Here is a 14,391-nt window from a genome sequence, read left to right as displayed (position 1 = left end):
CCTCCTCCTCCTCCTCACCCCCCCCCCCCATCGATGGACGCTGAATTTGCATGTAGATTAAACATTAAAAAAAAATAATAATAATACAGAATGAAAAATGAATGCAAAGGAAACGTGAAAAGGTCTAATAGCAGTGGTTGAAAGTAACGTGGTAAGCGTACGCGTCGTCACTTATTTAAGGTAGGGTATTTCCTTTGCTCCACTTGTGCTCAATTTATTGAATTTTATACTACAGATCGAAATCAAAACGAAATGCACGTAAGTATTAGCAGTAAAATGTAGTTAGAGTATGACAGTGAAAGTACTGGTTTGTTCCCTCTGACTGATATATTATTAAATATGACATCATTAGATTATTAATACCAAAGCATCACTGTGTAAGCAGCAGCTGCTGCACGTGGAGCTATGGTTTAAACTACTTCTTATCCAGTTTTATAGAGACAGCAGTTAAATGTGAGAGGTCGTCAGATGATTACTGGGAGAGGGAAGAAGTAAAACCAAAGCTCTGATATCCAAATTTGTTTTCAGTTTTTGGACTTTTTCCTCTAATGTTTAATTTTTGATGAGGTATTGGATCTTTTATGGAAAAGAAACTATGAGAAGTTTAGAGGGAAAAAAATAATAATCCCTATTTAGTAGAGCTGATAATAATTTATATACATCTGAAATGTGACCCCAACTTCACTGCTTTTTATATAATGTCTGACAAACAGGTTGGACACCACTGGATTAATCTTTAATAATGATCTTTGCAGACTACAGACAAGTACAGCTGTATTATCAATCTATTGATATTACATTCACAAACCATTTTGAATGCATCATTTTTACAGAGTATCACTGCATATATATACAGTGTATAAGTATAAAACACTCAAGGCATGAAAAAGATGAAACTATACTGCAAAATGTTTTTTTTAATGTAATAAATTTGATCACAACAAAGCAAATCTCTGCAATAGTGAGATAGCTGCTACATTTACTAAATGGCTGAACTCAAATATACTTTCAAGATTTTTGACTTTACATTTTCTGTTTCTGCATACTGTTTTGCATGTCTGCATGACTGTAGGGACTTTTACATTGTTGATAACATAAGATTTGGTCTGTTTATACAATATGATAAAGTACTTTTAAACTAATCAACAGTATTAGAATATCTTTATTCTCACTGCGGCTATGTGTTCAATGAGTTTAAGTTTGCAGATACCTTATAGATTCTATAAAAAAAATTAATGAAAAATAGCATGTAACTGCATGCAACCCCACATTATCTAGACATCATGAAAATACACATTTATGAAAAAATATATCCTAATGTTTATCCAGAAGTGAACACATACAAGGTCCATTCTTGTACTCAGCTTTGTCTTTTGATACTTAAGTAGGCTACCTTGTTTTTACTAAAGTCAAATTGTAAATACAAGACGTGTATTTTACAAGGTAGTGTTTTTACCCTGTAGTATTGCATTTAATCAAAAATATTTCTGCTCCCACTTCACAGTATGTTGCGCAATGTAAATGGACTACCGCTGTTGTGCTCCTTGAGCAGACGTAAATGAGAGTCACTGCTTGTAGCCTCGCGATACTTCCTCAGTGGTCACGGAGAAGTATGGCAGCCGTCGCGCTGAGGTCCTGCCGCAGAGGACTTTCACACGTTTTAAGCAATGGAGGGCTCGGAGCTTTGTCTTCAAAGCGGCTGGCAGGTTTGTAGAGGTCTCTTCCTGTGGCCTAATTAATTTCACAACGCTCGAGTTTAAAACAAAGGCATTTAAACGTACAGGAGGGGGTGTGGTTCACAGACTGTCGTCCTCAGGAATTAGGGCATGGAAACGGTGCGGTGTTTTCTGCGACAGTTTTTGCGCCATCTGCGTTCAGTTTTTGTCGTATTTTAAAACGTTTAGAAGTTAATTAGCTTCAATTAAGTGTGTTAATGTGCCAAATTCTTGACGTGTTTGAGCGATATGAAAAACATGTCCGTACTGCTTCCTATGTAAGTGCAGTTTTCTAATTTGCCTCGAGCTCCATCCAATAAAATGGGGTGCGACGTTGTATCCAGCAAAAAAAAAAGTGTTTTCAATGTAGCCAATATACTGTTTATTGAGTCACTTGTATAACCTATTTCCTTGTATCAATAAATAAACAAATGAAGCAAAATATCAATAAATAACACCCATGACAATACTGTGTTAACCAGGAAACGGGAGACACAAATCTACAGTGCAATATGCTTCACGACCAGACCTACCAAAGCTGGCCTACAGAAGAGTGAAGGGGAAGAGCCCAGGTGTGGTCTTCCTCCCAGGATATGGCTCCAACATGAATGGGCAGAAAGCTGAGGCACTGGAGGAGTTTTGTAGGTCACTAGGGCACTCATACCTCAGGTAAGTCACCCGAACACACCACTTGAGAGAGAGAGAGAGAGAATAGGAAATACTGATTAGATCAAGTCTTCCTAGATGCCCATAGCCTAAATGAAGGCAAAAAGTATTTTCATTATCGAATAATCTGTATGTTTCCCCTCCCCCCATTTTTCGATTAGTTGTTTGGTCTTTTAAAATGTTAGAAAATAGTGAAAAATGTCAATGACTGTTTCCCCAATAACAGCCTAAAATATCTTGTTTTGTCCTGACTAACCGTCCCCAACCAAGAAATGTTTATCATCATGGAAGACTAAAGGAAGTAGAAAACATTCAGATTTAAGAAGCTGGAATTTAAAGAAATGTAACCTTTTCTTTTTCATTAAATAAATGACTCGGAAAGATTCATTGATCATCATAACAGTTAACGATGCATTTTCTGTGGATCAACAAATGGATTAATTGCATAATCAGTGCAGCTCTAGTCTGTTTTTGTCTTTAAGAAATGAAAAACTCCTTCACTACCAACACAACAAAATACAACTTTTACACTTGGCATGACATTTTTGCCCTATTCTTATTGCACTTATAACTGAACATAGTCGGCCTGAAGTGTGTTACAATGCGAACATGATCACAGATAGAAGCACAAATGAAATGCATGAACTGGAAAAAAATGCATCCACCCCCACTCACATCCGCAGCTATGCTCCTACAGCCGTGATGTGGTTGATGAAGGTAATTGTTATTTAGCACAAAATGTCTTGTGCCGCATGCATTTTAAATGCAACTGAGTTGTAACAAGTTCTGATCTTTTTCACTGGGATTGATCCTTTATTTCAACAGACATGAGAGACCTCAAGCAATTTTATCTACAGTGATGTGGACACACACAAGTAGCAGCTGGTAACGTTGACAGGTCACACCTCGCGGTGAATCATGTAAACCAAAATGATTGTTAGTTTTGTGGTGAACAACTGAGTAATAAGTCAGTGAATGATTTCAGTATCTTAAAAGTACCTTGTGTAAAGTCTTTAAATCCTGAGGGGACTGGTTTTAAAACTCCATCATACTAAACACTCAGAGCTCTAATCCCGTGTTTAATCGATGTAGAGTACTTATAATTTCCACAGAAAACTTGTCTGCAGCCTTTTGCGACTTGCCAGTGTTTTACCCTCTGAAACTCACAGCCACTGGCCGGTCTATGTATGTTTTCCCAGGTTTGACTACACAGGCCATGGGGCCTCAGAGGGGGTGCTAGCAGAAGGAACTATTGGAACCTGGAAAAAAGACGTCCTTTTTGTGTTGGATGAGTTAGTAGAGGGACCACAGGTAAATATTTCCCCAGGTCATGACCCTTTGTAGGTTACTGGTGGTTAGGGTTGGCAACAGACGCGTCATATTCAGGCCAATTCACACACCTGTGAGTGAAGCACATAAAGCTTTAACACACAAACATTGTCAGCGTCGACCTGATAATGAGAGTACAACAACTAGCAGCGGGTAGACGTCCGCCAGCACCGAAAGGTGATCACGTTGTCAGGATTATTATTCAGCGAACAGAAAACAGTCTGGAGCTTCACGTAAGTGTCGCACAGCAAACGCACTCATCTGACAGGAGGAGCAGCAGTTGTTTGAATTGTCAGATGTGACTGTATATGACTGGTTGTTGATAGATATTTTTGGTTCAATAAATGTCAATAGTTTTGAGTCCAGAAAACCTGTTTCGGCACATACGTTAACTTTCTTTCTATCACGTGCGCTGAATTTTTTTCCCCACATGCGTCACCCCCGCTACAACGACTTTATCCTCGGAGAAACGCTTTTTAGGTGATGTTTTGTGTGTGTATTTGAAGATTCCCTTCGAACATATTTCCAAGACATCTTAAAATACTCTGCTGTGAATAAATATTTGTGTCGGATATGGTTTTTCCAACAAAAATTATAATGTTAAAAACCCTTGGGGAAAATGCATCTACTCATTCTCATTGAAGTATCCAGATTCTATAAGTGTAAAACTATTGCTCAAATGTGTAACTGCTGGAAACCAGAATCTTCCCGCCTCACTGAAAACCATCTCTCAGCGTCTGTACTGAAGCCTTCAAGTGTCCACATCACACTTCGATAAATTGCACACTGGACAACGATTGGCTCCAAACTACTTGTGATATCCTGCAATCCCGCTGGTACGCCCATATGTTCAATTCAGATTGAAGGTTAGCTCTGAGAGAGGTTCCCTCTTCTGCAGGTGGATCTGGAAATAGCCCACCTAATGTCAGACTGCACATATATCATGCAGCACAGTGAAACTAAAGCATCCAAGTAAGGCAAGAATAAGCAAAGCATAGGAGGCGGACTTTAAGAAAATGTATTTTGCTTTATACATGTTCCTCAAGCTTAGCTTTTTATCAACAGAGATTAAGCAATAAACTTAACAGGACAAGACCTGTGTTTAATATTTCATTTTGCACTCAACTAATAAGGAGTTCATTAGAGAATCAATTAAAGCAGCAGAGTGAATAATTGAATTGGAATTAATAAAAACCTTTCAAATCCCACCTCACTGTTTCACTTTTTCTCCAGAAGAGGGCACTACGATACCACATTTATGTCATTATTTTTCCACTGCCGCAATTATACTTCATCAGATATAATGGTCGTCTGATTTGCAGTTGATTTGTGGTGTTTTTGCTTCCTTGTAGATCATGGTGGGTTCCAGTATAGGTGGTTGGCTCATGTTGCTGGCAGCAATCGCAAAACCAGAGAAGACTGCGGCACTGGTGGGCATCTCCACGGCCGCCGATCACATTGTCACATCATTCAACTCTCTTCCACTGGAGGTGAGAACGTGTCATATTATCACATCCATCCACCTAGTTTCTCATTTTGTTTGAAACTTTGCAAATATTTCCATTTTCTGAATGAGATCTCTCCATGTTTCAATGCACAGACACGCAAGGAGTTTGAGGAGAAGGGGGAGTGGACGATGCCCACCAAATACTCAGAGGAAGGTCTCTACAAGTTTAACATGGACTTTCTGCGCGAGGCAGAAAATCACTGTGTGCTCCAGAGTCCCATCCCCATCACGTGCCCCGTGCGGCTCATTCACGGGCTCAAAGACGACGACGTCCCCTGGCACATCTCCATGCAGGTTGCGGAGCGCGTCCTCAGCACCGACGTGGATGTCATCCTGCGGCGACACGGCCAGCATCGCATGTCTGAGAAGGACGACATCAAGCTCATGGTGTACACTATTGACGATCTCATAGACAAGCTCACCACTTTGGTCTGAGTGAGGGATAGGGGAGGGAGCTTGAGGTGTTCCTGAGATAAAAAAAAAAAGAGAAAGACTGCGTTAACTGGGATGTCAACCCTCAAGGAAATCACCAAACAACGGCATGTTTCTCTGCCAAATATGACCTTTTATCCAACTCTGCTTTTCTCCCCGTACTTCATCTGTCAGCGTCGTCACGTCAACATGCCGTTACAGTGCAAACTACACTGAAAGGGAGCTTTCCCGCTATCTGTTCCCCTTCTTTCTTCAGGTTGCATTTATATGTGCTCCAGGTTATTGTATCGAGTATTATGTTGGTCAGTCGTCGTTAGCTCCGCCATTGCTGCCGTCTCTGCTGTCGTTCTTCCTGTTTGGCTGTTTTTCCTCCTTTAATTAGACACATAGTGTTCCTGTGCCTTTTTAATCAATTTTCACCTGTTTTTGGCCAATAAAACCTCTGCACACTAGGATGCAGGTCTCAAGTCTGTCAACTATCTCAACACGACTGCTGACAAAGAAAATTCAGAAACCTACCATATTTATTTAAAGAAAACCCCAACTCAAATCACCACCAACACTAAATACACAAAGGAAGATTCTTAAATTAGGAAATGTATACAGCAACCATTAAACACCAAACAATAACACAATTTTCCTCATATTTTACTGTAAATTGTGGTTCTGTGTGGTGAGTAGAAATGATAAACGTTGTAGGCTACAGACATCTGAGGTTTGTTGTTAGCAGAACTTTCTGTTACATGACTCCCCATACCTGTTGGCCTTTAGCCACGGAGAAGCCTGCTGAATGGAGCCGCAGGACTGTTGATTATTAACATGTAATTGGGCACCGCACTATGCTCAACAGCGCGAAACCAACCACTTTATCTCTCTCAGGTCCACTTAACTGCAGCGGTGACCTTTAACTTATGGCTCAGCTATGTAGTCAGTCATTTTGCATGTCTAAACTGAAATTAGTTGTCAATTTATGGCAGCCAACAGCAAGACAATTGTAATACAAGCAGGAGAAATGGTGCAAAAAGACAACTGCATATGGTGGTGTTTTTTCTGTTCAATGATGTTTACCTTTTTTTTTTTTTTTTACTTGGAAATAAGCGTCCCACATTTTAGTTGTGTTTCTATCTGGAGACATAATGCGGGCCATATTTAGCCACAGCTCTTATCCACCACAAATAACTTAATTCAGTAAGTGATGAGAAATAGCTCTCATTAGAAACACTTAACAAACAGAAAGTCATAGTGTCCTGCCCTGTCTGGAAGCTTAACAAAATGACAAGTCAGGAGGGAGACCAACTGTTTAAAGCAACTATCTTAACAAGCAAACATGGATAACTGCTGCTCTGGGGTGTCAAAGAGCAGGTCACTGAATGTAACTGACTTATGAAGGTAAAAAAAAAGAAGAAAAGAGAGCTTGTACTACAAGCAGCGATGTACAGTATTGGCTTCGAGTCATGTAGTTAAAACAATTGAAATTGATTTGACACCGTCATGTGTCTCTGCGTGCTGGGGGCCACTCCATGCTGCGTAAAAGCTGAGCGTGCGTTACGGTGACTACTGTCCGGGAGCGTTGTAAACGTCGCATTCTGTGCCGAGTGTCTCTGGGGACCCCTCCTGGAAGAGCTGGCATATAAAACCAGTGACTCGCCCCTCCCGGACAAAGTGAGGTCCAGCCCGACCCGACGCGCTTGTGCTGCGTTTTACGGATACTTCAGCATTTCAGCATCCTCAGCACTGCTCAGCTCAGCGGAATTAATTCAGCGGCACGGGACGAGTCTGACCGCCGTCCCCTCTTTAGTAAGTGCACGTTTCCACAATAAAACTGCTTTGACATTGCATGACATTTGTTGGAAATAATATTTATGTAAACGATGCTGTGGCGCAGCTAGTGTGTGAGCTTTGACCAGCTCCCTTAGTGTTTGTAAAATGTTCATGCTTAAACAAGCTGCAGAATGCGTCACAATGTGGCGTCGTGATATTAGATGGCGGGACTTTATTTGAATTTAATGGAATTAACTTAAAACCACTGCGCTCTAGTAGAGATGCAATGAAGGCAGTGAAGTGAGGAACTAACACTAACCTTACGTATGCGTCAGAGAAGACTGACGTAATTTAATTAAACCGTATTGCAGGCCAAATATAGCGAAATATGAACTGTTCGTTTGCATGAATGAATGTTTTATAAGAGCCTAAACTTTCTGAAAATGCATTGGGTTATGTAATTTGCGTTATGTTGACTGTCTGCTGGAGGTCATACTGGAGCCAGCATCTTACTCATCACTGCACTCAGCGTGCCGGAAACAGGCTTGATTGTTGCCATAGCAATGAGAGGGCTCGTCCCTGTTCGGGACAGCAGCCAAGGACCACACCCTTCCCAGCTACAGCTTCCAGACATGCGCCTGCATGGGTGGAGTGCTGAGCTGGAGGAGAGGCAGATGCTGCTGGAGAGAGAGAGAGAGAGAGAGAGAAAATCTGTTTTTTTGGGCTTTTTGTCAAACATTGAGATGGTTGGTTTATGCAACAGATTTTTTTTGTATTGTTGCCAGCATAGATGAAAACCCAATTACACCGAAATATTATATAAAATTCAACAAGAGGTATATTATAGGATCATTAAAATAATGTATTTGTCAGAAAGCAGTTTGAAACAGAGCTATTTTAACCTGATGTGTACCATTTGTTCTTTTCAGGGCAACTATACTCCTCATACAACACATTCGATTTCTGGGAGATCCACCATGGCGAACAGAGGGCCCAGTTACGGACTGAGCCGAGAGGTGCAGGAGAAGATAGATCAGAAGTATGACCCTGACCTGGAGCAGCGGCTGGTGGACTGGATAGTTGCACAGTGTGGAGGAAATCTGGAGAAACCACAGGCGGGCAAGCAGAACTTCCAGAATTGGCTCATGGATGGAACGGTTAGTGACTGCAGCACCTCACTACTTGAAATAGAAGTTACCATTGAATAATTTACAATACAACATAATAGCTTTGTCAGATTTAAAGAGCCCATGAAGTAGAGACGGCTAAAATGAGTAACCAGACTAGATTTATCAGTTATTGTTTAAAGCTTCAGTAAGAATTATAAAAAGGTATTCAGCTGATAATGTAGAAAAAGGACTATTTTGCCTCACTGAAAAACATTTTTTAGGAAATAGTGAATCTTAAATTGCTGTTACTGTTGTGGGTCTTGCTTTGCAAACATAGCATTTTGCAATGAATAATTATGGGAGCCTCTGATGGAAAACTCCTCAGTCTCCACATTGATGGTGCTCAGCACTATAAGACTTAATTAACAACCAATTATAAAATGTGCCCTGGACTCTGCTGCACCGTTCTCAGCCCGGCACTCCAGCTGACTCCAAAGGGAAATGCATCATATGAAGCAGAGACATCAATTCCCACACTAACAACTAAGTGCATTAAGAATGCAATGCAGTCACAAGACATTGCATTGTCGGTTCCAAAGTGACTCATACTTTTTTTCCAATTGTAAGAAGCTCTCTTTCACAATACAGTAAATGCAAGGGCATTTTTGTGCCCCTTCTGTAGACCCACAACAACAGTTATTCTTGGAAATGTTTTAAAGCAGTGGCAAAAGTAGAAATGAACAAGGAAATATGAGAGAAAAATATGAATTATAAATATTAAATACACCAATTACTATTCCTTTAAAAAAAATCTTCAGCTGTTTATATGGTGTGGTCATTATGTCAGTTGAAAATGATCATGACATATTTCTGACCTCTTTTGGCCCAGATTCTGTGTAGACTCATCAATAGCCTTTATCCGAGGGGGAAGGAACCCATCAAAAAGATTCCAGAGACTCAGATGGCTTTTAAACAAATGGAGAAAATCTCTCAGTTCCTGCAAGCAGCAGAAGCTTACGGAGTCACAACCACTGACATCTTTCAAACTGTGGACCTCTGGGAAGGTAAAGGGATCTCACTAGTCACACAGTTACTTCCCTCTGATTCCTTATGTTTGTATTCTGCTGCTGGAGTTGTGTATATTCTTCACATTAAAATGTCACTACATATTTTTATGTTGTATGTTTATATATTTTTTAATGATCTGTTTACAGGAAAGGACTTGGCAGCAGTGCAAAGGACCTTAATGGCTCTGGGGAGTGTGGCTGTCACAAAGGAGGATGGTCAATACAGAGGTGACAGAGACTGGTTCCACAGGTATATAAAACCTCACTGTGACAGAAGAGCATCATGTTTTTATAAGTGCATGTCTGTCAGTGTTTTATACATCTAAAGTCCTCTACTTCACCATATAACTCTTTTGTTTTATGTGTATAGGAAAGCCCAGGGATATCGACGAGACTTCACAGAAGAGCAGCTGCGCCAAGGACAGAGTTTGATTGGCCTGCAAATGGGCAGCAACCGTGGGGCTTCCCAAGCTGGTATGACAGGTTATGGTATGCACCGTCAGATCATGTAGACCACTTGCAAGCTAACTCATTCCCCTGCTTCCAGACCTTATTTTCTACTAATACTACAAATGTCGTAACCCCAAATATTTCCTAAGCTTTCTTGCACCTGCCGTGTTAACCTCAATTTCCCTGGAATTGCTGCTTCGACCAGAGAGAGTGTTCTATCCACATCTTTAAAAAAATGATGTCAAATGCTGTAGATCTCCTTCTTCAAGCTCTCCCCTTGTCTTCCCTTTTGCCATGTGCTGTTCTCCCTCTTGCACTGTTAATTCTGTTTTCTTACTTTCTATGTCCAAATGTTTACTTAAGTTCAAACTCATTAGTTTAGTCTCACAAATGTCTATACAAGCCATCGGTATTGAACACAAGCTACTGGTATAGCATGCTGTATGCTGTGTATTTGTATTTATGTATGCATTTATTCACATTTGCATTGGTCATTTCAGGATGGTCTGTTACTGTATAATTATTTAGCCTTAAGCCTGATGGAACTCAATGACTGACGATGTCTCTGCTATTTTGTCTGAAGACTTGTTGCAGTATCTTCTGTAACCCAATCAACCTCACGTTGTGCCTGGTTATGGGACTACAAAGACTGGGTCCTGATCTATTGGCCTCAAATTATAAATGAGTGTCATTCATTCTGAGCTAGATTCTGAGCCATGCCCTTGTTAATTCCATTACATATTTGTTCCATACTGGGTGTATTTTGTGTACAAACAAGCAAGTAAATGTGCAGTAGCCAACATGTATGACATTGAAGTTTCTATTTCTGGTGCCAGGTAAATACTTTGCTTGAATGTCCACTTTGTTGTGTGTTATGTTTATATTTTTTAAACATATTTATATCTGGAGGCTTGTAAGAAGAATTATTGAAAAAAAAAATAAAGTATTAGAAAAGATAATTGTGTCTTTGTAATACACAAGTTGCAGCATCTTGATAGCTGGAAAGCCAGTGGTGTACATCGTGTGCTCAGTGTTGGGGGTGTTTTTTTTCCGTTATCTTGGTTTTATGTTCCAGCTCCTCCCTTGCACCCATCCCTCTTGTTGCTCCTCACTGTACACAATCTAATAAAGCGTCAGCAGCACAGCACAATGATCAGGATGCTGGTTCCTGATTCAAGCCTGTGTGCCAGCGAACCTTTGCCTTGTTCATTGACTTTGAGTAATATATTAAATCCCTCTGTTCTCCATTAATGTTGTATCATAGCTGATCTTACCTTTGTGGTGGGTGTAGCAAAAACAGCAGTCTCCAAAACTGCCATAAAATGTTTCTAAAACACTACATTGTTCTTTTGGAGTAGTTGAGGTTATCCATGGAAATTCAGTGATAAAATGTCCACTCTAAACACAGCAAACATATGGAACTAATAATTAGATAACATTTGAAGGGGCGCTGTCATTCAGATGAGCAGAAGCGTTGTAGGTGTCTTGTGAGGTTTAGTTCGGGTTTGGACCACAAAAGATTATGTCAGTGATCCAATTCATGCGGTCAATTGTTCCTGACTTGGCATTTAAAATGGTACATATGAGAAAAGCACGCATGAATTAACATTTTAGCTTATTGTTAGCATCCAGTCCAGAGTCCATTACAGTGCTGTCCTTTAAGTCTTTGACAAAAACAACTGCTAATATAGGCACCTATTAATAATGCAATTTTTTTTTATTAGGGAATAAAAATGTGATATTCTGCATTGGAGATGTGCAGTGACAGTATGTAATCATTTGCTTAGGGTTAGTATCCCGTTTGCTTTGTTGTATAGGAAGGCAGCTTATGTGAAACTATGTGGCTTTCTGCATGTCTGGTCCTCATACACTTTGAGTCTAAGCTTATTATTAGCCTCAACTACTGGAGAAGCATCTGAAGGGGCGCAGATGATGTGTAACTCATGGGGCAAACTTAATAAGTAAACCAAAAACACTCAGACCAATGAAATGGCTTTCAGAGGTCTGAGGTCACTCCTGTCTGAAGTTCTTATCCAGCTTGTGTTTTCTTTGGTTAGTATCTTGCTCGTCTTTTGGTCTCTTGTGCTCAGTGAGCTTTTGAGTCAAACGTGGTAATGAAACTAAATATGCACTGGCTTGATCTTCTCTGAGTCCAAAGATTTTTGCATTGCGGGATATTAGTTTTCTTAGTCAGGTGCATCAGATACAATGTTGCAGATAAGATTTAAGGTCACTCTACTGCTCCTTCTATTGTCAGTCAGATGTGTTGCAGAGGAAGAAACCCAAAGCAAAGGCTGTGTTTGTGGCTATCCTGGAATACCAGGGGATCCTGGGCACAACGGTACACCTGGCAGAGATGGCCGAGATGGATTCAGGGGTGACAAAGGTGATCAAGGTAAGTTTAGAAATGTATCTTTTGGAACTAAATTCAATTCACATTTTCTTACAAGTTTTTAAGTTTCAACTCCACATTTTGTAATAACTTTATCATTCATAAATCCTCATTAAAAGGCGAACTTGGCCCTGCTGGACCAGCGGGCAATGGCGGCCAAAAGGGAGAAAAAGGAGACCCTGGTATGTATCTTTATGGTAAATGGATCACTAAAATATCCTGTGTTAGAACATCCATCTATATATAACAGCTTTATATCCTTTAGTTGTACATACTTTATGGAGTTTATTGACATGTTTGCCAACTCTTTGGAATATCTATGTGCTGAACTGTAAACACAGAGTTTAAAAAGATATGAAAGTTTATTTTGTGCTTTTCATTTACAGGTGCAACTGGCCCAGCAGGGCTCAAAGGTAAAAGAGGAGATAATGGTGAACGGGGGCCTCCTGGAAAAATGGGGCCCCAAGGAGTGCAAGGGCCCATTGGCCTGAAAGGAAACAAGGGAGAGCTTGGGCTGCCTGGACCTCAAGGACCTAAAGGAGATTTGGGGCCTCCTGGACAAGAAGGTCCAAAGGGGGATATTGGCCTCAGAGGTGACAGAGGCATTCAGGGACCATTGGGACCTCCTGGCCGGATGGGCTTCAAGGGGGAAATTGGTGCTCCAGGTCACAAAGGAAATATTGGTTATCGTGGAGACAGAGGGGCTCGAGGGGAGAGGGGCGATAAGGGTGAAAAGGGAGATGTTTTGGTTATCGCTAAAAGCGCCTTCTCTGTGGGACTCACAGCACAAACCAAACTTCCAGCAGCCAATACACCGATCCGGTTTAACAAGATTATTTACAACGTACAGAATCACTACGATCCACAAACAGGAAGATTCACATGCTCTGTAGCTGGTGCCTACTTCTTCACCTACCACATCACTGTCTTTTCTAGAAACGTTAAAGTAGCCCTCGTGAGGAATGGGGAAAAAATCATCCACACCACAGATACCTACCAGAGTAGCGAGGATCAGGCAGCAGGAGGCGCTGTGCTTCACCTGGGGGTGGGGGATAAGGTGTGGCTGCAGGTGGCAGGAGGAGAGCTGTTCAATGGGCTCTTTGCTGATGAAGATGATGACACTACCTTCTCTGGGTTCATTATCTTTGGAGTGTAATCAAGCCATTATTTTATATTTACTGGAATTAGAAAAATATTTTAGATAATAGAAATCAGTCAGTGCAGATCAATATGCCACAAATCCTTAGCTGGTTTTATGATACACATCGCTGTGGTAAAATGAAAGTACATTCATTTAAGCACAGTATTTCAGGACAGAACAGGTTGGGTAAATCTTTAACATTTTAAAAGATTGTAGTATTATCCATTGGGACAAGTCGTCTTAAAAGTAACTACAGCTGCAAATGTATAGTGTAAAAATATAAAGTAGCATCCATTGGAAATATTCTTTAAAGTTTAAGTACTTCGAAATTGTACTTAGGTACAGTAGTTGAGTAAATGTACATTGTTTCTTTCCACAGCAATCAAGATTCAAAACAGCTGAAACTGAAACATTTAATCAGGGTTAATCAGGGATAATATCCCTGTATTGTAATATAGAACATAGGAGAGCAACCACAGAGGGTCTTTTTCTGCTCCAGCATAATTTGTAGTGCAGTATTTTTTTCTTATAAATGGATATTTCCAAATCATTTCCTGCTTTTTTTTAAAGTGAAAAATCTAAATTGCCTCCTACTTCTGGCATTGTAGATGTGGTTAAATCAACTGATTATGTTTTGTTGTAGGATCTTGAACATTTAATTCTCCAAAAATGTGAGCATGTTTGTGTCAAAATGCATCTGTAAATTCAATAAATGATATTAATCAAATTAAATGGAGGTGTGCAAGGGTTACGTTTGCATTGCGTTTTTTCTTCTAGCTAGTTTACTTCCTTACAGTGAAGTAGGGCACTCAGGCATTCTGT

General features: G+C 40.3%; 3 protein-coding genes across 3 annotated transcripts; all 3 read left to right on the top strand.

The window, feature by feature from the left end:
• The first annotated feature begins 899 nt into the window (after positions 1-899).
• On the top strand, positions 900-6,101 carry abhd10b (abhydrolase domain containing 10, depalmitoylase b). Its single transcript, XM_069703633.1, has 5 exons — positions 900-1,706; positions 2,198-2,384; positions 3,581-3,692; positions 5,063-5,200; positions 5,311-6,101. Exons 1-5 carry the CDS (start codon positions 1,559-1,561, stop codon positions 5,650-5,652), a joined length of 927 nt encoding a protein of 308 aa, XP_069559734.1. The 5' UTR covers positions 900-1,558; the 3' UTR covers positions 5,653-6,101.
• A 1,134-nt stretch (positions 6,102-7,235) lies between these two features.
• On the top strand, positions 7,236-10,995 carry tagln3b (transgelin 3b). The gene is made up of 5 exons (XM_069703661.1): positions 7,236-7,446; positions 8,340-8,567; positions 9,409-9,583; positions 9,734-9,836; positions 9,957-10,995. The coding sequence occupies exons 2-5, from the start codon at positions 8,388-8,390 to the stop codon at positions 10,096-10,098; spliced, it is 600 nt and encodes a 199-aa protein (XP_069559762.1). The 5' UTR covers positions 7,236-7,446; positions 8,340-8,387; the 3' UTR covers positions 10,099-10,995.
• Positions 10,996-11,088: 93 nt separating this feature from the next.
• On the top strand, positions 11,089-14,310 carry c1qtnf9 (C1q and TNF related 9). Its single transcript, XM_069703660.1, has 3 exons — positions 11,089-12,431; positions 12,548-12,610; positions 12,815-14,310. Exons 1-3 carry the CDS (start codon positions 12,245-12,247, stop codon positions 13,582-13,584), a joined length of 1,020 nt encoding a protein of 339 aa, XP_069559761.1. The 5' UTR covers positions 11,089-12,244; the 3' UTR covers positions 13,585-14,310.
• Positions 14,311-14,391: the final 81 nt, after the last annotated feature.

The sequence above is a fragment of the Brachyistius frenatus genome, unplaced genomic scaffold (assembly GCF_029030835.1).
Source record: "Brachyistius frenatus isolate BFR_SWC_R1_liver_20210118 unplaced genomic scaffold, ASM2903083v1 Contig_47, whole genome shotgun sequence".
NCBI lineage: Eukaryota > Metazoa > Chordata > Actinopteri > Embiotocidae > Brachyistius > Brachyistius frenatus.
This window is presented reverse-complemented; position numbering and strand designations above follow the sequence as displayed.

Excerpts from the sequence above, each read along its gene's own strand:
- c1qtnf9 (XM_069703660.1), top strand. The coding sequence starts at position 12,245 with ATGTTGCAGATAAGATTTAAGGTCACTCTACTGCTCCTTCTATTGTCA. Across the intron at positions 12,432-12,547 it reads GGGTGACAAAGGTGATCAAG|GCGAACTTGGCCCTGCTGGA; the intron begins GTAAGTTTAGAA and ends CCTCATTAAAAG. Across the intron at positions 12,611-12,814 it reads GGGAGAAAAAGGAGACCCTG|GTGCAACTGGCCCAGCAGGG; the intron begins GTATGTATCTTT and ends TTTCATTTACAG.
- tagln3b (XM_069703661.1), top strand. The coding sequence starts at position 8,388 with ATGGCGAACAGAGGGCCCAGTTACGGACTGAGCCGAGAGGTGCAGGAG. Across the intron at positions 9,584-9,733 it reads AACTGTGGACCTCTGGGAAG|GAAAGGACTTGGCAGCAGTG; the intron begins GTAAAGGGATCT and ends ATCTGTTTACAG. Across the intron at positions 9,837-9,956 it reads GACAGAGACTGGTTCCACAG|GAAAGCCCAGGGATATCGAC; the intron begins GTATATAAAACC and ends TTATGTGTATAG.
- abhd10b (XM_069703633.1), top strand. The coding sequence starts at position 1,559 with ATGAGAGTCACTGCTTGTAGCCTCGCGATACTTCCTCAGTGGTCACGG. Across the intron at positions 1,707-2,197 it reads GTCTTCAAAGCGGCTGGCAG|GAAACGGGAGACACAAATCT; the intron begins GTTTGTAGAGGT and ends TGTGTTAACCAG. Across the intron at positions 5,201-5,310 it reads TCAACTCTCTTCCACTGGAG|ACACGCAAGGAGTTTGAGGA; the intron begins GTGAGAACGTGT and ends TTCAATGCACAG.